The sequence below is a fragment of the Peromyscus maniculatus genome, chromosome 4, assembly GCF_049852395.1.
Source record: "Peromyscus maniculatus bairdii isolate BWxNUB_F1_BW_parent chromosome 4, HU_Pman_BW_mat_3.1, whole genome shotgun sequence".
NCBI classification, from domain to species: Eukaryota; Metazoa; Chordata; class Mammalia; order Rodentia; family Cricetidae; genus Peromyscus; species Peromyscus maniculatus.
The window spans coordinates 15,698,154-15,715,996 of record NC_134855.1 but is presented as its reverse complement, the minus strand read 5'-3'; the positions used below and the strand labels follow the sequence as shown (position 1 = coordinate 15,715,996).

Here is a 17,843-nt window from a genome sequence, read left to right as displayed (position 1 = left end):
AAGAGAGGGGCGCACAGAGGGCCCACCTGCTTTTTAGGCTGAGACGCAGTCGAAGGCTGATGATGTAATTAAGAACCGACTCCTTACAGCAAGTTCCAGGACAGCCAGGGCTACATGGAGACCCTGACTCAACAAACCAAATAAGCCAAGCAGTGGAGCACACTTTTAATTCCAGCACTCGGGAGGCAGAAGCAGGTGGATCTGTGAGTTTGAGGCCAGCCTGGTCTACAGAGCGAGTTCCAGGACAGCCAGGGCTACATGGAGAAATCCCGTCTCCAAAACAAAACAAGCAGAAAATCCAAATAATAAATGAAGGGATTCAGCAGCACTTTCCCCAACTGAAGGCCTGCATCTATGCCTTGTGAGCGCTGCTCAGCTGGAAACCTAGCAGTGTTCCTGTGGTCCCACAGTGATGTGGCTGTGGTGTCATGTGAAGCCACCCCCGAAGCCGCCCCCAGTCCCCCAATCAGAGGGGGTGGAAGGCTGAAAATTCAATCAGCTGTGGTGTACCTCCAAGATGGGTGGTTAGGACCAAATGAGGTTATGGGTCTGGCACCCTCAGTCCCATGGCTTTGAAAAGAGAACACACACACACACACACACACACACACACACACACACACACACACACAAAATCACTGTGAGGTACCCTTTGCCTCAGGGCCTTTCTCCCAGAAAGATGCTATCATCAAATGCACCCTGGACTTTGGACCAGGTCCTGGAGCCAAAATAAATACACTTTCTTTATGACTCATCTTGCCTATAGTGTTACAACAGAAACCTGAACTGATACAACCCCATCCCCCTTCCTCAGCTCAGAGATATACTGCCTGCCCCTCCCCCCACCTGGTGACAAACAGCCAGACTCAGGCAGGGAACATACCATTCATTCATTCACAGCTGGGAAAAGCTAGGCATAGACTGAGGGCCCTGCAACCACCAGCACCTGCCTGACCCCATCACAGCCAGGGGGCTTTTATTATGCCTCCGAGAGCTGTCCTGCTCAGCCATCGTCTGGTGTTTCATGTCCTGAAGGGGACAGTAATGCCCAATGCCTGGCTGGACTTTCCCTAGCCTCCTAGGGGATAACTAAGCTGCCATATGGCTGTAAAGTCTGATGTTCAGAATCACTCTAGGACTCTGCTTGGTCCTCCTAGGGATTCCTACTCTCGTTTTGAAAGGAGTGAAAGACTGCACACCTAGATATTGGGGCAGAGATCAAGGCCTTCTGAGAGGCCCTGAGATCTTCCAGCAGCTGGGCCCTAAACCAGGTCACTCAGAGCAGGGTTGCCAGGCACAGAGGCCAAAGCATTGACTCTCCAGAAGAAGGCTGCACCTTCCAGGTGTGGCGGCAGACACCTTTAGTGCCAGGCAGGCGGATCTCTGTGAGCTGAAGGCCAGCCTAGTCTACAAAGCAGGTTCCAGAACAGTCAGAGCGGTCACACAGAGAAACAAAAACAAAAAAGGAAAGAAAGAAGGTTGCATCCACCCCTGTTCTCAGCCCCAGGACGCACAGAGTCCTTTCACCGTGGATTTATCAAAATGTGTTTTATTTACATAAGTGGAAACTTCGGCGTGTATACCCATAGTCCCCGACTCAAGGGCCAAAACACGTAGCTGGGCAAGGATTTGGCTTCTGTTACCAAGGTACACACTGAGGCAGGGGACTGCAGGGAAGGGAGGGCTCTGCCTACAGATCTCAGTCAGCTAGGACTGTGCCTGACACCAGCGGCCTCAGGCTTCTGCAGACTTTGTACCTGGCTTCTGTGGAGGGGACCACTCCTGCGCTTGAGGGATCAGGCCCAGCAAATCTGCTTTGGCAAACCTAGTACACCCTTCTCCTTGGGCTTTGTCCAGACTGAAGATCAAGTCAGGCCTCTGCCCATTGCCCTTGGAAAACTAACTGGCTTTTTTTTTTTTTTTTTTTTTTAAACTACCAACCACCATCCATCTGTGCCAGGGTCAAGCAGGGGCCAAGCCCCATCATGCCATCATGGGCCTCCCCTGGTATTCCGTTACACCACTCTGGCCCTCTCAGAACCAGTTCCAGGCAGCAACTCAGAGGAGGGAGGGAGGACCTTGCCAAGGGACAGCCCTCAGCTCACCCTGTGCTCCGAGCTGACCAGGGCCTCCTGCCATAGGGCACTACCGCTAAACGGTCTCCCAGAGCCTCAGAGTGGAGCTGGAGCAGGCACATTGGGAAGGGGCAGCTCCAACGCTGGCGTCTCTGCAGCTTGGGTGGGACTGGGCTTCCGATGGTCCAACTGCTCCAACTTCTCACCAAGCTGGGAGTAGAGCTCCTTCACGGCCTCCCCACTCTGTGAGAAAAACGGACATGGGCACTGTGGTGGCTTGAAAGAAAATGGCCCCCAAAGGGAGTGGCACTATTAGGAGGTGTGGCTTTGTTGGAGTGGGTGTGGCCTTGTTGGAGGAAGTGTGTCTCCTGTGGGATAATCCTCTTGTACACTGTAAAGATTTGTCACTGGAATTAGTTTAATAAAATGCTGATTGGCCAGTGGCCAGGCAGGAAGTATAGGCAGGGCAACCAAACTAAGGTTGCTGGGAAGGAGAAGGGCATAGTCAGAAGCTGTCAGCAGATGCAGAGAGAACAGGAATGAACATGCCATCCTAATAAAGGTACTGCCCCATAGCAGAGCGTAAATAAGGAATATGGGTTAACTTTAAATGTAATATCTAAGGTGGTCAGGACAAGAAATGTGTCGCTGTGGGGATGGGCTTTGAGGTCTCATATATGCTCAAGCCATGCCCATTAAAACAGACCACTTCCTATTGTCTGCAAGTCAAGATGTAGGACACTCGGCTACTTCTCCAGCACCACATCTGCCTGCTGCCACCATGTCGCACCATAATGGACTAAGCCTCTGAAAATGTAAGCCACCCCAATTAAATATATTTTCTTTATAAGAGTTGCCATGGTCATGGTGTCTCTTCACAGCAATAGAAACCCTAAGACAGGCATGCAAGGGGACTGAAGAGATGGCTCAGAGGTTAAGAGCACTGACTGGTCTTCCAGAGGACCCAGGTTCAATTCCCAACACCCACACGGCAGCTCACAACTGTCTGTAATTCCAGGGGACTCGACACCAATGTACATTTAAAAAAAAAAAAAAAAAGACAGGCATCAATAGGGCAGGTGGTCTGAGCCTACTTGGAGGAGTGAACCTATAGGCAAGATCAACCATTAAGAACACCAAGGTGACGGGCAGTGGTAGTGCACATCTTTAATCCCAGCACTCGGGAGGCAGAGCCAGGCGGATCTTTGTGAGTTCAAGGCCAGCCTGGGCTACAGAGCAAGATCCAGGAAAGGTGCAAAGCTACACAGAGAAACCCTGTCTCGAAAAACCAAAAAAAAAAAAAAAAAAAAAGAAGAAGAAGAACACTAAGGTAAAAAACAACAACAAAAACCCCACCAAGGACACCCATGCCACAGCTAGACCACCCAGGCACATTCATAGAGCAATGCTCTATAAAAATGGGAATCGAGGATACCTACCTGGCCTGTGGGCTCCAGAGCCTTCTGCAGAGCCTCCAGCTTGGAAGGGGCCACTCTTGGGTGTAAGTGGAGGAGGAGCCTCAGCACATGACGATGCACATTCTCCTTCCTGGAAGAGATCAGTGGGACTGGAGGGGCCGTAACAGCTACTTCCCTCCTAAGCACAGCCCACCTGGTCTTGGCATGTGCCTTCAGCTCCTCCCACACCAGCTAGAGGAACTGACCCCTGGGACATCCCAAGCTACACCTAGGAGTTACTCACTAGATCTAGCACAGGTCCCAGTGCTCCAAGACCCATCTGTGGTCCTTCAGCAGGATGGGACCGCATCTCCCCGCCCACGATGTCAAGCACAAGAACTGATAAGAAATGAAGGTCCAGTGGGTTGTATGTCTACCTGGGAGAGGCAGTGAGGAAGAAGCCATCGAAGAGGCTGCTGCAGAAATCCTCCAGAGCAAATTCATCAGCCAGCAGTGCCAGACTCCCAGTGAGCAGGTGGAGAAAGATGTCACTGAAGGCCAGGTCACCAAAGGTTTCCACTGTAAACACAACAGGGTGTTCGGCCTCTGCCCTCAGTCTCCCCACTGTCCCAAGGTCTGAACAGGACTCAGGTGAGCAGAGAGAGCTGACCAGGTGCAGTAGATAGGTGGTCTGTGTCTCTCAGCAGGGAAGCAGCCCATAGCTAGAGCATGGTAACGGAAAGATGCTCTGCCCAAAGCCAGAAGCTCTGGTCTGAACTGGTCTCCCCAGACAGAACAGAGGGGGTTCTGACCAGCCCTCCCAATGACTCCTCAGTTAAGAACAAAAAGAAACACAGGGCATGGTGGTGCGCGCCTTTGATCCCAGCACTCAGGAGGCAGAGGCAGGAGGATCTCTGTGAGCTCGAGGCCAGCCTCATCTACAGAGCTAGTTCCAGGACAGCCAGGGCTACACAGAGAAACCCTGTCTCAAAAACACAAAAAACAAAAACAAAAACACCCCCCATACACACAAAGAAACACTGCCAAACTTCCTGTTCGAAGACATCAAAGTAGGACAGACAGATGGCCAGGCAATTGCAGATGAGTCCTGCTCACAACCAATAACAAAGAGCACTTGCTATACCACAGGCAGGGTTGACAGAGGCAGACCGCAGAGCAGACTGATGCCCAGACAGTAGTCACTGAACAAGAGATGACAGGATAGACACAGTGCAGACAGCCTTGGGATCCATCACTTTTTTTTTTTTTTTTAAAGATTTATTATGTATACAGTGTTCTGCCTGCATGGATGCCTATAGACTAGAAAAGGGCACCAGATCTCATTACAGATGGTTTGTGAGCCACCATATGGTTGCTGGGAACTGAACTCAGGACCTCTGGAAGACCAGCCAGTGCTCTTAAGCCCTGAACCATCTCTCCGGCCACCATCACCATTCCTGACAGTTGGGAGCAGATGTTTTGATAGCAAACCCAGCTGACACCACTTGAACCTATGGGAAAGCTGGAACCCTTCAGGGAGGCTCAGGTGTTCTGGGGACACTATTTCAAACAGATTTAATGCATCTCAGCCACTTCACGCCCTGCCTGACCACGTGGTTGATCACCACCAAGAGGCTGAGATGCCTGTATTCTCTCACCGTCAAATAACCATGGCACTTGAAAGGCAAGCAAGCGTGCAGAGTGTAAAGGGGCCTTAAATCCTGACTTGAGCCCATACAACCCCGCTGACACACAGGAACTCAGCCATCATCCATCCAGTGACACAAAGCTCACAGCAGGCTCGTCAGAGGGGGCCCTCGTCTAAGTTCTTAACATCATCATCTTTGTTTGGTAGGGATGCCGACCACACTGTTAAGACAAGTGTCTTAGTCTGACTATGAAGCATCTCCTATGAGCTCATGTTTTGAAAATCTGGTCCCCAGCTGGTGGTGCTGTTTTGAAGGAACCTTTAGGAGGAGAGGCCTGGCTGGTGGAAGTAGGTCACTAAGAGCAGGTATTTAAGGATCAGAACTAGTCCCGATCCCAGTCACACCCTGCTTCCTGCTTTGCTGTGCTGTGAACAGCCTCTGCCACACACTCCCGCTGTATGAACTGAAACCTTCTTTCTTCTAAAACTGGGACCGGTGGTGGCTGGGGGGGGGGGTGGTAGCAGCACTGCACTCTTGCATTGGACCCAGATTCCATTACTAACACCCACACAGTAGCTCACAGCCATCTCTAACTCCAGATCCAGGGGACCTGACGCCTCTCTGGACTCTGTGCGCACTACACACACCTGGCGCACTTATATACCTTCAGGCAAAACACTCATAAAATAAAAATAAACTCTTAGCTGGGGCTTGGTGGTGCATGCCTTTAATCCCAGCACTCAAGGGGCAGTGGCAGGCAGATATCTGTAAGTTTGAGGCCAGCCTGGGCTACAGGGTGAGTTCCAGCCAACCAGGGCAACACAGGGAAACCCTGTCTCAAAAGACAAACAAACAAAAAAACTACTTGTTTTTTCTGTTGTTTCTGTTAGAGTCACAGCAATACAAAGTACCTAATACAGCTGGGCATGGCAGTATATAGTATCAGCAGATGGGAGGTAGAGGCAAGATCAGGAAATTTAGTTCTTACTTGGGGCCAGGCATGGTGGCACGAGCCTTTCATACCAGCACTCAGAGAGCTGGGTGTGGTGGCACATGCCTTTCATGCCTGGTGTCCACAGTGGCCAGAAGAGGGCATGGGATCCCCTACTACTGGAATTACAGACAGCTGTGAGCCACCATGTAGATGCTGGGAATTAACTGGGAGTCCTCTGGAAGAGCAACCAGTGCTCTTAACCACTGAGCCATCTCTCCAACCTTCTTAAGATTTTTCTAAACATGACTGAATGGTACACCACAGGTACATCCCAGGTAGAGATGCCCTAGCCAGAAGGACAGGCCACACTGCCAGTTTACTGGTACCATACCAGACGACAGACAGAAACATACCAGACAACAGACAGACTGAAATGCATGGAAAAGGCAAATCAAAGGTACCACATGTGTTCCTAAGGTCTTAAGCAAGCTAACTCCGTGACCAGCAGAATGTCCTGATGCCCCTACAGCTGGAGAGGGCACAGAGTATATCAAAGGAGTCTGGCCATACCCAATTTTAGCTCAGCAAGGCTCACTTCAAATTTCCTGCCTCTATAACAGCAGACAGTAAGACTGAGCTGTTTCAAGCTGCTAAGTCTGTGGTAACTTGTTGAAAAGAAAACTAAAGGCCCAGCCAGGTAAATCCGGTCAGACGGAAGCTGCATAACCAGCATGCACACAGCTTCAGGAAACAGGTTCACCAGTGACTTACAAACACACGTGAAGAAGGCGGGCAGTGGTGCCCAGCACTGGCAGGGTAAGGGGGGGTGGTGCAGAGGCAGGCGGATCTCTTGAGTTCGAGGCCAGCCTGGTCTACAGAGTGAGTTCCTTGACAGCCAAGGCTACACAGTGAGACTCTGACTGGGAAAAGAAAAAAGAAAAGAAGCTCCATCTTCCAGGTGTAATCCTCTAAACTCCAGACAAAGGATGAGTCAGCAAATGCCTGGGGCCATCATCACAAAGGCACAGGACGCCACTGGGCATCTCTTCCCCAGTAAGAGTGTAGCTTTAGGTAGTTGTTTTTGTTGGGGATAGAATCCAGTATCTTATTCATGCCAAGTAAGTGCTCTTATCACTGAATACACTATACACTTATACACTATAGCCCGCAGCTTTACTACTGAAGAGCCCACTCAGAACTCCCTTTTGTGTGTGTGTGTGTGTGTGTGTGTGACACCCCAGGTAGCTAGGGGAAAGTAGGCTCCTTGGATAAGGGGACTGTCTGAACACCCAAGGAGTTCTATGATTTTTTTTTTTTTTTTTTTTACCTATAAGAACAAAATAGAGATGATTTTGTTTTGTTTTGAGACAGGGTCTCTCTATGTAGCCTTGGTTGTCATGGACAAACTAAACATAAGAGCTGGTGAGATGTCTCAGTGGTTTAAAACAACAAACAAACAAAGAAACAAACAAACAAACCACACAGGCCTGGAGACTTGAGTTGATTGCCTGGAATCCACATAAAGCTGGAAGGAGATAGCTGGTTATGTAGACCAGGCTGACCTTGAACTCACAGAGATCTGGCGGCCTCTGCCTCCTAAGTGCTGGGATTAAGTATGCCACCATACCTGGCAATAGAGCTATGAATCCCTTCTGCAGGAAATCACAAGACCCGCTAGCAGCGTCTGGGAAACAGAGATAAGCCCCGCCTACAAACAAACACCGAGTGCCTACGACGGAATTGGAGCTCTGGAGGCTGGAGGTGAAGGCAGAGGGACACTGGGAGCTCAGGTCACAGGTGGCAGGCAGGCAGGCAGGCCAGCACGGCCATCAGGACTCACCGAGGCCAGGCAGCAGGCGCAGGAGTGCATTCTTGTTTCTCTGCTTGGTGATGTGCAGGACGTAGTACAGTCCCACCTCACAAGCCATGCGCTGCTCCTGCAGAAACCTGCATGCAAGAAGCCACGGCCTTTAACCAGCCCACCCCGCAGCACCTTCACCTGCAGCCCCGCTCTACTGCCCCCCCAAACACTGCCCTGGAGTCCTACTTGGTGAAACTTTCAGGAAGCGTGTTGGGGTACGTGACTGGGGCTTTCTCCTCAGCTGGAAGCTTCTGATCTACGTTGAAAGTGTAGTCATCCACCACGAAGGACATGAGCATTGGCAGGAACTTGGTGATGAGCTCTGCCTCCTGGCAGAAGGAGTGTCTGAGCCCACTAAGGTCCCACTGACCCCGGCTGCTCTTAATCTACACCCTAGCCCACTCTGCCCAGTGCACACCCTGCCCTTGCCCACCCGTTACACATTCCTCAAATTCAGCTCTCTCAGGCTTTAGTCCCCAGAATCCTTCCTTCCTGTTCTCTGAGACGCATGTCCAGTGGTATTCTCGTGCACCTCTCATCTGGCATGATCATGGCTGCACCTGCAAAGCCCCTTCTGGGCCCCAGTCTCCATGGAATAGCAGCTACCCCTGTAGCCAGTCTACCCAGATGCCCAAACATCCTTGATGGATGCTCACCTAAAGACTCGAGCTTTGCTTCTAGAGGGCCCCACCCTGCCACGCCCCATAATTAGTAGAAGAGGACACTAGACCCCATACCATCTTGGGCTCCTTGAAGACCTGGCTGTCTATTAAGTCCCATGCACCTTGGCCCAGCGCCAGCAGCCTAAGTAGGAGAAGGAGGTCGGGGCTATCCTGAAAGAAGACAGAGGCTTCAGCAAGAGCTCACGGGGACTCTGCCATCCTCTGGTCCCACTGAACAAGGCAGGGTCTCTGCTTTCCAGGGCCAGGACCTTAGGAGAGCCATCATAAGGCACCCATGTGCCAATATCCACCCACTGAGTGAATCCCAATTTCACAACAGACAGTATGTCTTCTGCATGGCCACCAGCCACGCCTATGCTCACCCTGGGCAGTGTCTCCTGGCTAACGAGCTCCTGCAAGTGCCTGATGGTGCTGAGGGACAGTGTGTTGATGGCGAAGGGGTCACACAGGATCATAGACAAATCCCTAGAAGGAATCAGACCTTGGTATAAATTGAGAAGCCTGGCTACTCCATTTCTAATAGCTGTAATTAATGTCAGGCCCACTGAAGGGACAGCCACAGACTGGGATGCAAGGGCTTGGGTACTGACCCCAGAAAACAAGCCTCTCTTTGTACTGAATTCATAATTTATCCATAACTTACTCAAAGATCTTCTAAACTATAGAGCTAAAGAAAAAAAATTACCCGCCCCTCAAAAAGCCTAAATTCATACTTCGTTTCAAAAACCCTGACTGAGAGGCAAGCGGTGGTGGAACGTCTTCAATCCCAGCACTCAGGAGGGAGAAACAGACGGACCTCAGTGATGAGTTTGGGACTACACAGTGTTTGATCTGCAGCGAATCCCTACACAAAACCCTATCTCAAAAGGAAAACACACACTCTAGCTTAAACGCTAGGTTTAGCCAGTGGAAGAATACAATAAAGAAATATGGCAGGGCTGCCCCAGCAGCACTCCATCTTCATGGCACACAGAGGATGCTGGAAACCGGGCCGCTCAGACAGCACACCCTAACTTGCTACAGAGAGCAGTCCCCTCCTGCCTAAGCCCCCTGTGGTAGCTCCCCCAAGAACAGCAGGCCCCAAACCCCATGCCTCTCGGGTATGGATCCTTTCGCTACTGAGACTCATTCCAAGCAGTGAGTTATAATCCTGTTAGCAGTGGCCTGGTACCCAGCCTGACTGCCCCAAAACAGGCTGGAACGAGCCCAACTACCAACAGTACACAGCAAGCCCCACCAGATGCCTGTTAAGGGATCCCAAGGCTAGAGCCCTTGTAGAGCTGACTCTCACCCCAAAACTTGTTCCTGTCCCTTCTTCACACCATCAAGAAATCCCTGTAGCTCCCGGGCTCTTTTGCTGTCCACAAACCGCTCTCGGATACAGGCATCCAGGCACCAGGTAAACTACAGGAAAGAAGTACAGGATCTCGGTAAACCCCGACTCTCACCCCTCAGTCAAACTCTGCCACTGCCCAAATGGCTGTGGAAATGGCAAGTTCCGATAAACACAAGTCAAGGCCCACGGCCCCACCTTAGGCCAAGCCCAGGTTAGAAAAGGGTCCCTGGAGAGGACAGAGAAAATGGCAATTAGCAGAAAGAAGGGGGCCATGCGGAAGGCGGGGCAGCAGAGGTCTTCAGGCTCAGCCCGTCAAGCCCACCAGTGCCTCCTCACTCAATCACTAGATATTAACAAAGAAAAAGAAACACAGTACTCATTCCCCAGTGTCCAGAAGGAAACATGGCATGGACTGAGACACCAGTGAGCTTTCATGGGGGACCAGTGGCTTACAGGGAGCAGGAGACCTCCTCAGTCCCCAAAGCAACAAGGATCAGGACAGCACATGGAGGAAGCGTATTGTTTTCCTAAAGGGAACTAACTAACCGGGCTGGCAGCTGGGCGGACACGTTACGGCAGTTTTATGGTGTAGCTCAGTGCTTGGCAATAAGCAACACCACACGGTACCCAGGAGATGGCCTCAGATTGTCTGTGCTCGTGGTGGGGGACGGAGGGAAGTACAGGAAACCCCATTCCTAGGTTATCTTGGTACTGACCAGCAAGACGCCCCGAGGGCTCTGGGGCAGAAGAAGCTAGAAGCCTAATGGAAAGATGGCCACAGGGCTTGCCACTTACAGCTAGAGAGTGGAAGCTGGAGGATCAGCAAGAGAGGCGGCTGCACAGCCAGGACCTGTTCATCCCCCAGAGGTGCTCAGGGACACACAGCTGGAAGTCCGGAAGCAAGCTTAGATGAGGGCATTCCTGGATTAATGAATTCAGCAGAGGACGACCCAGGGGAAGTGCACAGGTGGCCACGCAGTACTACCTTATGGCAGGGATCCACAGTGCAGATGTCGCTGACGTCCAGGTCGTGCAGGGACATGAGCAGCTCGGCCCGCAGCGTGCAGTAGTGCACATTCCTGGTCCGCAGGAACAGGGTGCGCAGGAACTGCAGCACCATGTCATAGAGCTTCACATTCTTCCCCACCATCTGCGTCAGCTTCTGGACCACCTGGGGCAAGACAGACAGACAGACGGACTCCAAAATCCCCACCCTAGGACAGGCAGAGGTGGCACACACCTTTAATCTCGGCACTCGGGAGGGAGGCAGAGGCACGTGGATCTCTGTGAGTTCGGCTAGACCAGGTTCTAGGACAGCCAGGGCTAGTTAAAAAACCAAAAAACAAACAAACAAAAAATCTTCTCAAAAACTAAAACAAAGCCGGGCAGTGGTGGCGCACGCCTTTAATCCCAGCACTCGGGAGGCAGAGCCAGGCGGATCTCTGTGAGTTCGAGGCCAACCTAGGCTACCAAGTGAGTTCCAGGAAAGGCACAAATTTACACAGAGAAACCCTGTCTCGAAAAAACCAAAGAGAAAAAAAATAAATAAATCCCCACCTCAGCACCACCCAGGCAACAACACATGGGTGCTCTAGTCCTATATACAGAGCTGGCCTCTCTCTTTTTGGCATGAGACATTTCTTTCTCTGCCATGAAAAGTTGGCACGGTATTCTAGGGGGCCGACTTCTGCTACTCAAGGCGTAACTCTACATTCATCCTGAGGACAGCCTGGTCTGTGATCTACTGTGACTTCAAGCACCTGCCTGTCAGGTGAAGGGCTACAAGCCATGCTGAGAGCCCATCTGAAGAAAGGGCCCCCACACAGGAAGCTCACGCTGTACTGCCGCTGCCCCTGGGCTGACAGTAAGGCCTATGAGGCCACCCTGGGTTCTCCGCTTCCCTGGCTTCTTCCCAAGCTTGTGACCATCCTTGTCCCAACACTAGTAGCAGGACCACAGAACGAAGGCCAGGGCACCTGGTGTCAAACCACACACAGTGACATTCAGCTCTACCTTGTACTCTAAGCCAGGGCCATGCAGGGACACCAGTGCCTACTCCCTTGGCAGATGTCACCCACCCCTCTACCCAACAAAGGCAAACCACACAGTCCTGCTCAATATAACGGCTCCAGCCAATACAAAGAAGTTTTGCTCAGCTGCGAACTGGCCATGGCTAACTGAGTCTCAGGCCTATGGTACAAAGGAACATTTAGGTTAGCCCAGGGTGAAGTTATCCCAGGAAGCCCAAAGGCATCAGGCCAGACTCAGCAAGTAATAATGTCAGTGGGAGGAGGAGGAGGGTGGCAAGAGCTGGTAGTTGGTCTGGTAGCTCACTCTCCAAGACCCCTGCCAAGAACTCTTGGACTGCCCTGGATCTTTATCTCAGGAACAAAATCTTCACTGCTGACATCACTCGAGCCATGTGGATGGTTCAAGGGTCCCTCACTCACTGGGTACAGAGCACAGAGATAATCTAACCCTGACATGTAGTGTGTGCCTGCTTCACACATGACCAGCTTGGGACCACCTGCTCACAGGCAAGACAGCTGTCCTACAGCCAAGCCTGAGAGGGTGACCCACTAGCCTGATGTCCCCAGTGCTGTAAAATCACAGAGCTCTTAGAAAGAAGAGTCTGCGAAGTTTCCAAGAGGAAAAACAGGCCAGCATCAAAGTGCCATAGATCAGACTCATCCGCAGAAACCAGCAACAGAGACATCACGAAAGGTCTTTGGCACTTAGGACTGTAATTCTAAATCCAGCCAACAGGAAGGAAATGCAGGAAAGGAGAGGAAACCTGGAGAATAGCCCAATCAACACAGGACACTGGGCTAAATCAGACCTAGTGTGGCCTGGCATGTCAAAGCAGGACAGTCAGAAGGCCAGAGGATCAGAGAGCCAGGAGAACCTTGGAAGAAGCCAGCATACCACTGGCCACAGACAGACAGCTAGACACCTAGAAAGTGTGTACATCTGAGCCCACACTTGCAAAAACCTTCCTACCATTCTCTACCTTATACACTTGAGACAGGGTCCCTCACTAAACCTGCAGCTCAACAGGTTCTGTTCGTTTCTGTCTACACTGGCAGGCCAGCAAACCCCAGTGATTTCTCCTGTCTCTGCTTCCTCCCTTCCAGCACTGGGGTTACAGCAATCTGTGGCTACACTGGACTTCCTTATGCGTGTTATGGATTCAAACTCAGGTCTTCATGCAAACAATCTTACCCAGAAAGCCATTTTCCCATCTCTTCCCTGCAGTTTTCTGCTCTTCTGTACATTTTTCCATTTGCGCTTATATACATAAGAATGCTTTTTTTTTTTTTTTTTTTTTTTTGAGACAGGGTTTCTCTGTGTAGCTTTGCGCCTTTCCTAGAACTTACTCGGTAGCCCAAGCTGGCCTCAAACTCACAGAGATCCACCTGCCTCTGCCTCCCGAGTGCTGGGATAAAGGCGTGTGCCACCACCGCCCGGCTAAGAATGCAACTTTTTTAAAAAAATCAACCCAAGACAAGGCCCACCAAGCAAGTCCGCTGACAGTCAGAAGTCAGTGCTGTCTGTGGTCGATCACCAGAAGAAACGGGAGGTGGGAGAAGGGCTGGGGGACAGGGTGGGCAGAACATTCTGCCTGACAACAATGGAAAGAGAAACGTTCAGGAAGGAGTAAGCAAGCACAGGGCAGGAACGGCAAGGGCCACGACTCCCTCCAACACGGCAGCCACCAATATCCATGGTGGAGCCTTAAAAACCAACCACAGCCACACAAAGCCTTTCACATGTGGAACGTGGCAAATGATATGCCCTAAGCTTGAAAAGCTCACCAGACTTCAAACTTAGTAACTCCTCCAATGAAGGCAATATAGCTAAATAACGGCTCACATCAATTACAGGTTGAAAGACAAAACCTTGAATAGATTAGGTGAAGGAAAAACATCAAAAATGATCTTACCTATTTTTGTCAAAGTAGACACTAGGAAAATTTGAATGACTTACATAACTCACTTTATCTTTCTATTAACCAGTGCTAGCCTAAAGGAAGCCACTTACAAAGTCTTGACTTAAGAACTAGCAAGATGATTCAGTGGGTAAGGTCATCTGCTGCCAACCTGACAACCCTAAGTTCAATTCCCAAAACTCACAAGGTGTGAGAACTGACTCCTGCAAATTGTCTCTTGACCTCCAAACAACATGGTCATTGACACACATACACAATAAATAACAATTAAAAAAAAATTTCAGCCGGGCAGTGGTGGCACACACCTTTAATCCCAGCACTTGGGAGGCAGAGCCAGGCAGATCTCTGTGAGTTCGAGGCCAGCCTGGTCTCCAAAGCAAGTTCCAGGAAAGGCGCAAAGCTACACAGAGAAACTCTATCTCAGAAAAAAAAAAAAAGAATTTTTTCAGTCAGGCATGGAGGCGCATGACTTTAATCCCAGCCAGCACTTGGGAGGCAGAGGCAGATGGATCTCTGAGTTTGAGGCCAGCCTGGTCTACAGAGCGAGTTCTAGGACAACCAGGGCTACACAGAGAAATCCTATCTCAAAAACAAGAAACAAAAAACTTCAACATAAAATATGTCAGTTATGGGCTGGAGAGATGGCTCAGCAGTAAAGTGCACATACTGCTCTTCTAAGACGAGGTGGGTTCAATTCCCAGTACCTACATCAGGTGGCTCATGAACAGATTCCAACTCCATGGGCATCTAACAACCCTGGCCTCTGTGGGCACATACCAATACATGTGTACATACCCACACACAGACACATAAACATAATTAAAATTAATTTTAAAAAAATGTTAAAGATGCCACTTTTTTTTCTTGTTTTTTCTTTTTTCTGAGACAGGGTTTCTCTGTGTAGCCTTAGCAGTCCTTGTCTGTCCTGGAACTCTCTCTGTAGACCAGGCTGGCCTCAGAGATGCACCTGCCTCTGCTGGGCTAAAAGGCATGAACTGTACTACCACCACCTGGCTAAAGACACCACTTATGAGCTAGACATAGTAGTCATGCCTTTCTTTAAACACAGCACTTGGGAGCAGAGCAGGTGGATCTCTGTGAGCACAAAGCCAGCCTAGTCTATATAGCGAGTTTCAGACCAGACAGGGCTACAATGAAAGATCCTGTCTGAAAAATAAATAAATAAGCAGATTTGAATTTTAAAAAATGCCAACATCAGTAACAAGTAAAATGTTAAATTCAGTGTTTTCTTTTTGGGTTTTTGTTTTGTTTTGTCTTTTGGGTTTTTCGAGACAGGGTTTCTCCATGTTGTTTTGGTGCCTGTCCTGGATCTCACTCTGTAGCCCAGGCTGGCCTTGAACTCACAGAGATCTGCCTGGCTCTGCCTCCCCAGTGCTGGGATTGAAGGCGTGCACCACCACCGCCTGGCTCTTTTTGATTTTTTTCAGAGGATATCTGCTACGTTACTCAGACTAGCCTCAATCTCCACAGCAATCCTCCTGCCTCAACCTTCTGCCAACCAACCTTTTCCCAGCCACATATACAAGCTCATGCTTATAGAAACAGACTAACATACACACTCGCAGGGAAGAGGCAAGCAAGGAAGGGGCTGGCCGCACACCCCTGGGGTCATCTGCCCCACTCTGACTTCCTCACCTCTCCCTGGCGCCTGGTCTTGGGGGAAGGGCTGAAGAAGTTGTGCAGGACGGACAGCTCTGTGCTGAAGAGCGCACTCTCCTTCTCCAGGATATACTGCTTCAACAGTGGTGAGACCTCATCACCAAAGAGGGCCTGGTTGTCTTGCCAGATCTGCCTCTTGACTTCCACGGCACACGCTCGGTACAATTCCTTGTCGGCCATCACCAGCTTCAGCTTCTTCTCAGGAACCTACACAGCAAACACCAGAGCTCCCTGCAAGAGGCGCCTGTGTCCCCAAGTCTCCCTCAGGATAGCTCGAGAAGCCTCAGTTGCCCACAGAACCTGTAGAGCCCAGCCACACCAAGAGAGGCACCTGTGATGGATCGCCATGTCTTAGCAGGTGAATTCAGACATCCAGAATCCCTACGGACCTCTCCCAGGAAAGACCCACCCTCCAACTCAAGGGATAAATGTGTCTCCACTTGGCTCACCCAGGGGAATTCTGTGATACAGAGAAGGTGCCCAGAGCTTGCTGGAGGCCAAGTTCATACAACTTCCCAGGAGCTAAGCAACTGGCTACACCAAACCAATAGTCTGACCTCCACCAACCAAGTGTATGAGGCAGGCTAGCTAAGCAGTGTGTATCACAGGCTCACTGGCCTCCCCTAGGAGGGCTGGCTCCACAGCTCTTACCTTAGGCAAGTGTTTCATGACACACATCACCACTGGTTGTAGGGATGGCATCTTGACCAGAGAAAAGCTCTTTTCCAGAAGGTCTTCTAGCTTCTTGTACCTGGGCAGATTTGCTCAGCTGAGAAAGTGGGTCTTCACATGCAGGACATACAGAGGAGTCTCCTCAAACACATTCCAGGTCGTATGTACAAGTACGACTGTGCAGCCGTGGGGGCCATGAATGTTACCCACAAAGACAAGCAGCTCCCCAGCAGAGACCCACCTCTCCTCTGCCTTTCCCTCAGAGGCGATAGCTGACACTCGTTCCAGCAGTTTGTCGCGTAGCTCATCAAACACTGACTGATGGAACTCCAGCCGCGGTGTCCCGTGTAGGTCCAAGAAGGGCAGGGCCGACTGCAGGGAGGGCAGCAGCACGCCATTCTCTGTCTGGGAAAGCAGAGGGTCAATGCGTATGCATTTTGCTTGGCCGCAGCCAAGTCAGCTCGGGCACCATGGATGCCCTGAGTACACAGGTCCGAGGTGGTAACCGCGAAAAAGGAGAAAACACTCAAGCTACTCAGTGGACTCCTAGCTCAGGACCTTCAGTGCCTCCATCCAAGCGTCGGGAGAGCGCAGAATTGTGTCCGACCTCCCCAGCGGCCCGGCACCCTCCTGCCCACCTGAAATTGCTCAATGGCCTTGAGTGGCTCCGTGCAGTTGGTCAGGGTCTCTTTCAGGTCCTCGCCATTGGCCACGCCCAGGTCCTGGAGCCCCGCGAACATGGCCGAGGCTCCCGCTGCCGCCCGGCTGTGTACCCCATCCCCGCCGCGCTCCCCCGGAGCCGTCGCGGACGCTGAAGGAGCGCCAGAAGCCCTCTCCACGGTGCCACGGGGACCCCCCGAACCCCGCTCGCCCGCAGCCTCCAGCGTGGCCAGATCGCCCAGCAGAGCCGCTTGCACCGGCCCACACCTCCCACTTCCGCCCTTCACTGCTTAGGTCCAGCAGCGAATAGGTCCCGGGAAAACGCCGCCGCCACGCACAGGTTCCGGGCAGCGACTTGCTACCCAGTAAGAGGTAGTGAGACTGTGCGCAAGGGGCGGTGTCGAGATGACGCAACCACCTCTCGAGAGACCTTGGCCACTCTAGCCGCTGCCGCCAGTGCCACGAAATCTTCCGCTTTTCACCTCGTCTGCTCCCTGGAAACCAGAACCCACACGCTGAGCCCCAGAGGAGAAAGGGTGGAGTGGTAGCGGGCCTCTCTATGGACGTATGGTAGAAATCACCTACCTTATGAATTTCAAAACTGAGTTGTATCCAAGTACATTTTTATATGACTATCGATATAGCACTCTTTTGATGTTGAGAATTTTTCTTCTCGTGCCCACGGGTGTAAGGCATAACGTGATCTTCACAAAGCGCACACCTTTGCCTTCATTTGGACTGAAATCTGAATGTGCCTGCAGTGGCACCATACACAGGTGCTTTGCGAGAGCTCTGGGTATGCAGTGGGAGCTACACCTTCGTTATAGGCATGTGAAGATCGATATTTGAGCTAGAGTCCAGGCTGCTGCGCAGTGTCGCTTGTCCTTGGCAGTAAAAGCAGCTGCTTTGACTCTCAAGCTGTCTGGTGTGTATGCTCTTGGGTTCAG

At 51.2% G+C, this 17,843-nt stretch overlaps 1 protein-coding gene across 1 annotated transcript; it reads right to left on the bottom strand.

Annotated features, from left to right (window-relative positions):
* Positions 1 to 1,533: 1,533 nt before the first annotated feature.
* Positions 1,534 to 17,182, bottom strand: Nelfb (negative elongation factor complex member B). The gene is made up of 13 exons (XM_006981060.4): positions 16,875 to 17,182; positions 16,478 to 16,641; positions 16,216 to 16,315; positions 15,541 to 15,771; positions 10,921 to 11,106; positions 9,891 to 10,003; positions 8,962 to 9,064; positions 8,654 to 8,749; positions 8,103 to 8,245; positions 7,896 to 8,002; positions 3,910 to 4,051; positions 3,515 to 3,623; positions 1,534 to 2,318 (listed from the first exon to the last, which is right to left on the bottom strand). Exons 1-13 carry the CDS (start codon positions 16,974 to 16,976, stop codon positions 2,172 to 2,174), a joined length of 1,743 nt encoding a protein of 580 aa, XP_006981122.3. The 5' UTR covers positions 16,977 to 17,182; the 3' UTR covers positions 1,534 to 2,171.
* Between the last annotated feature and the right edge of the window lie 661 nt (positions 17,183 to 17,843).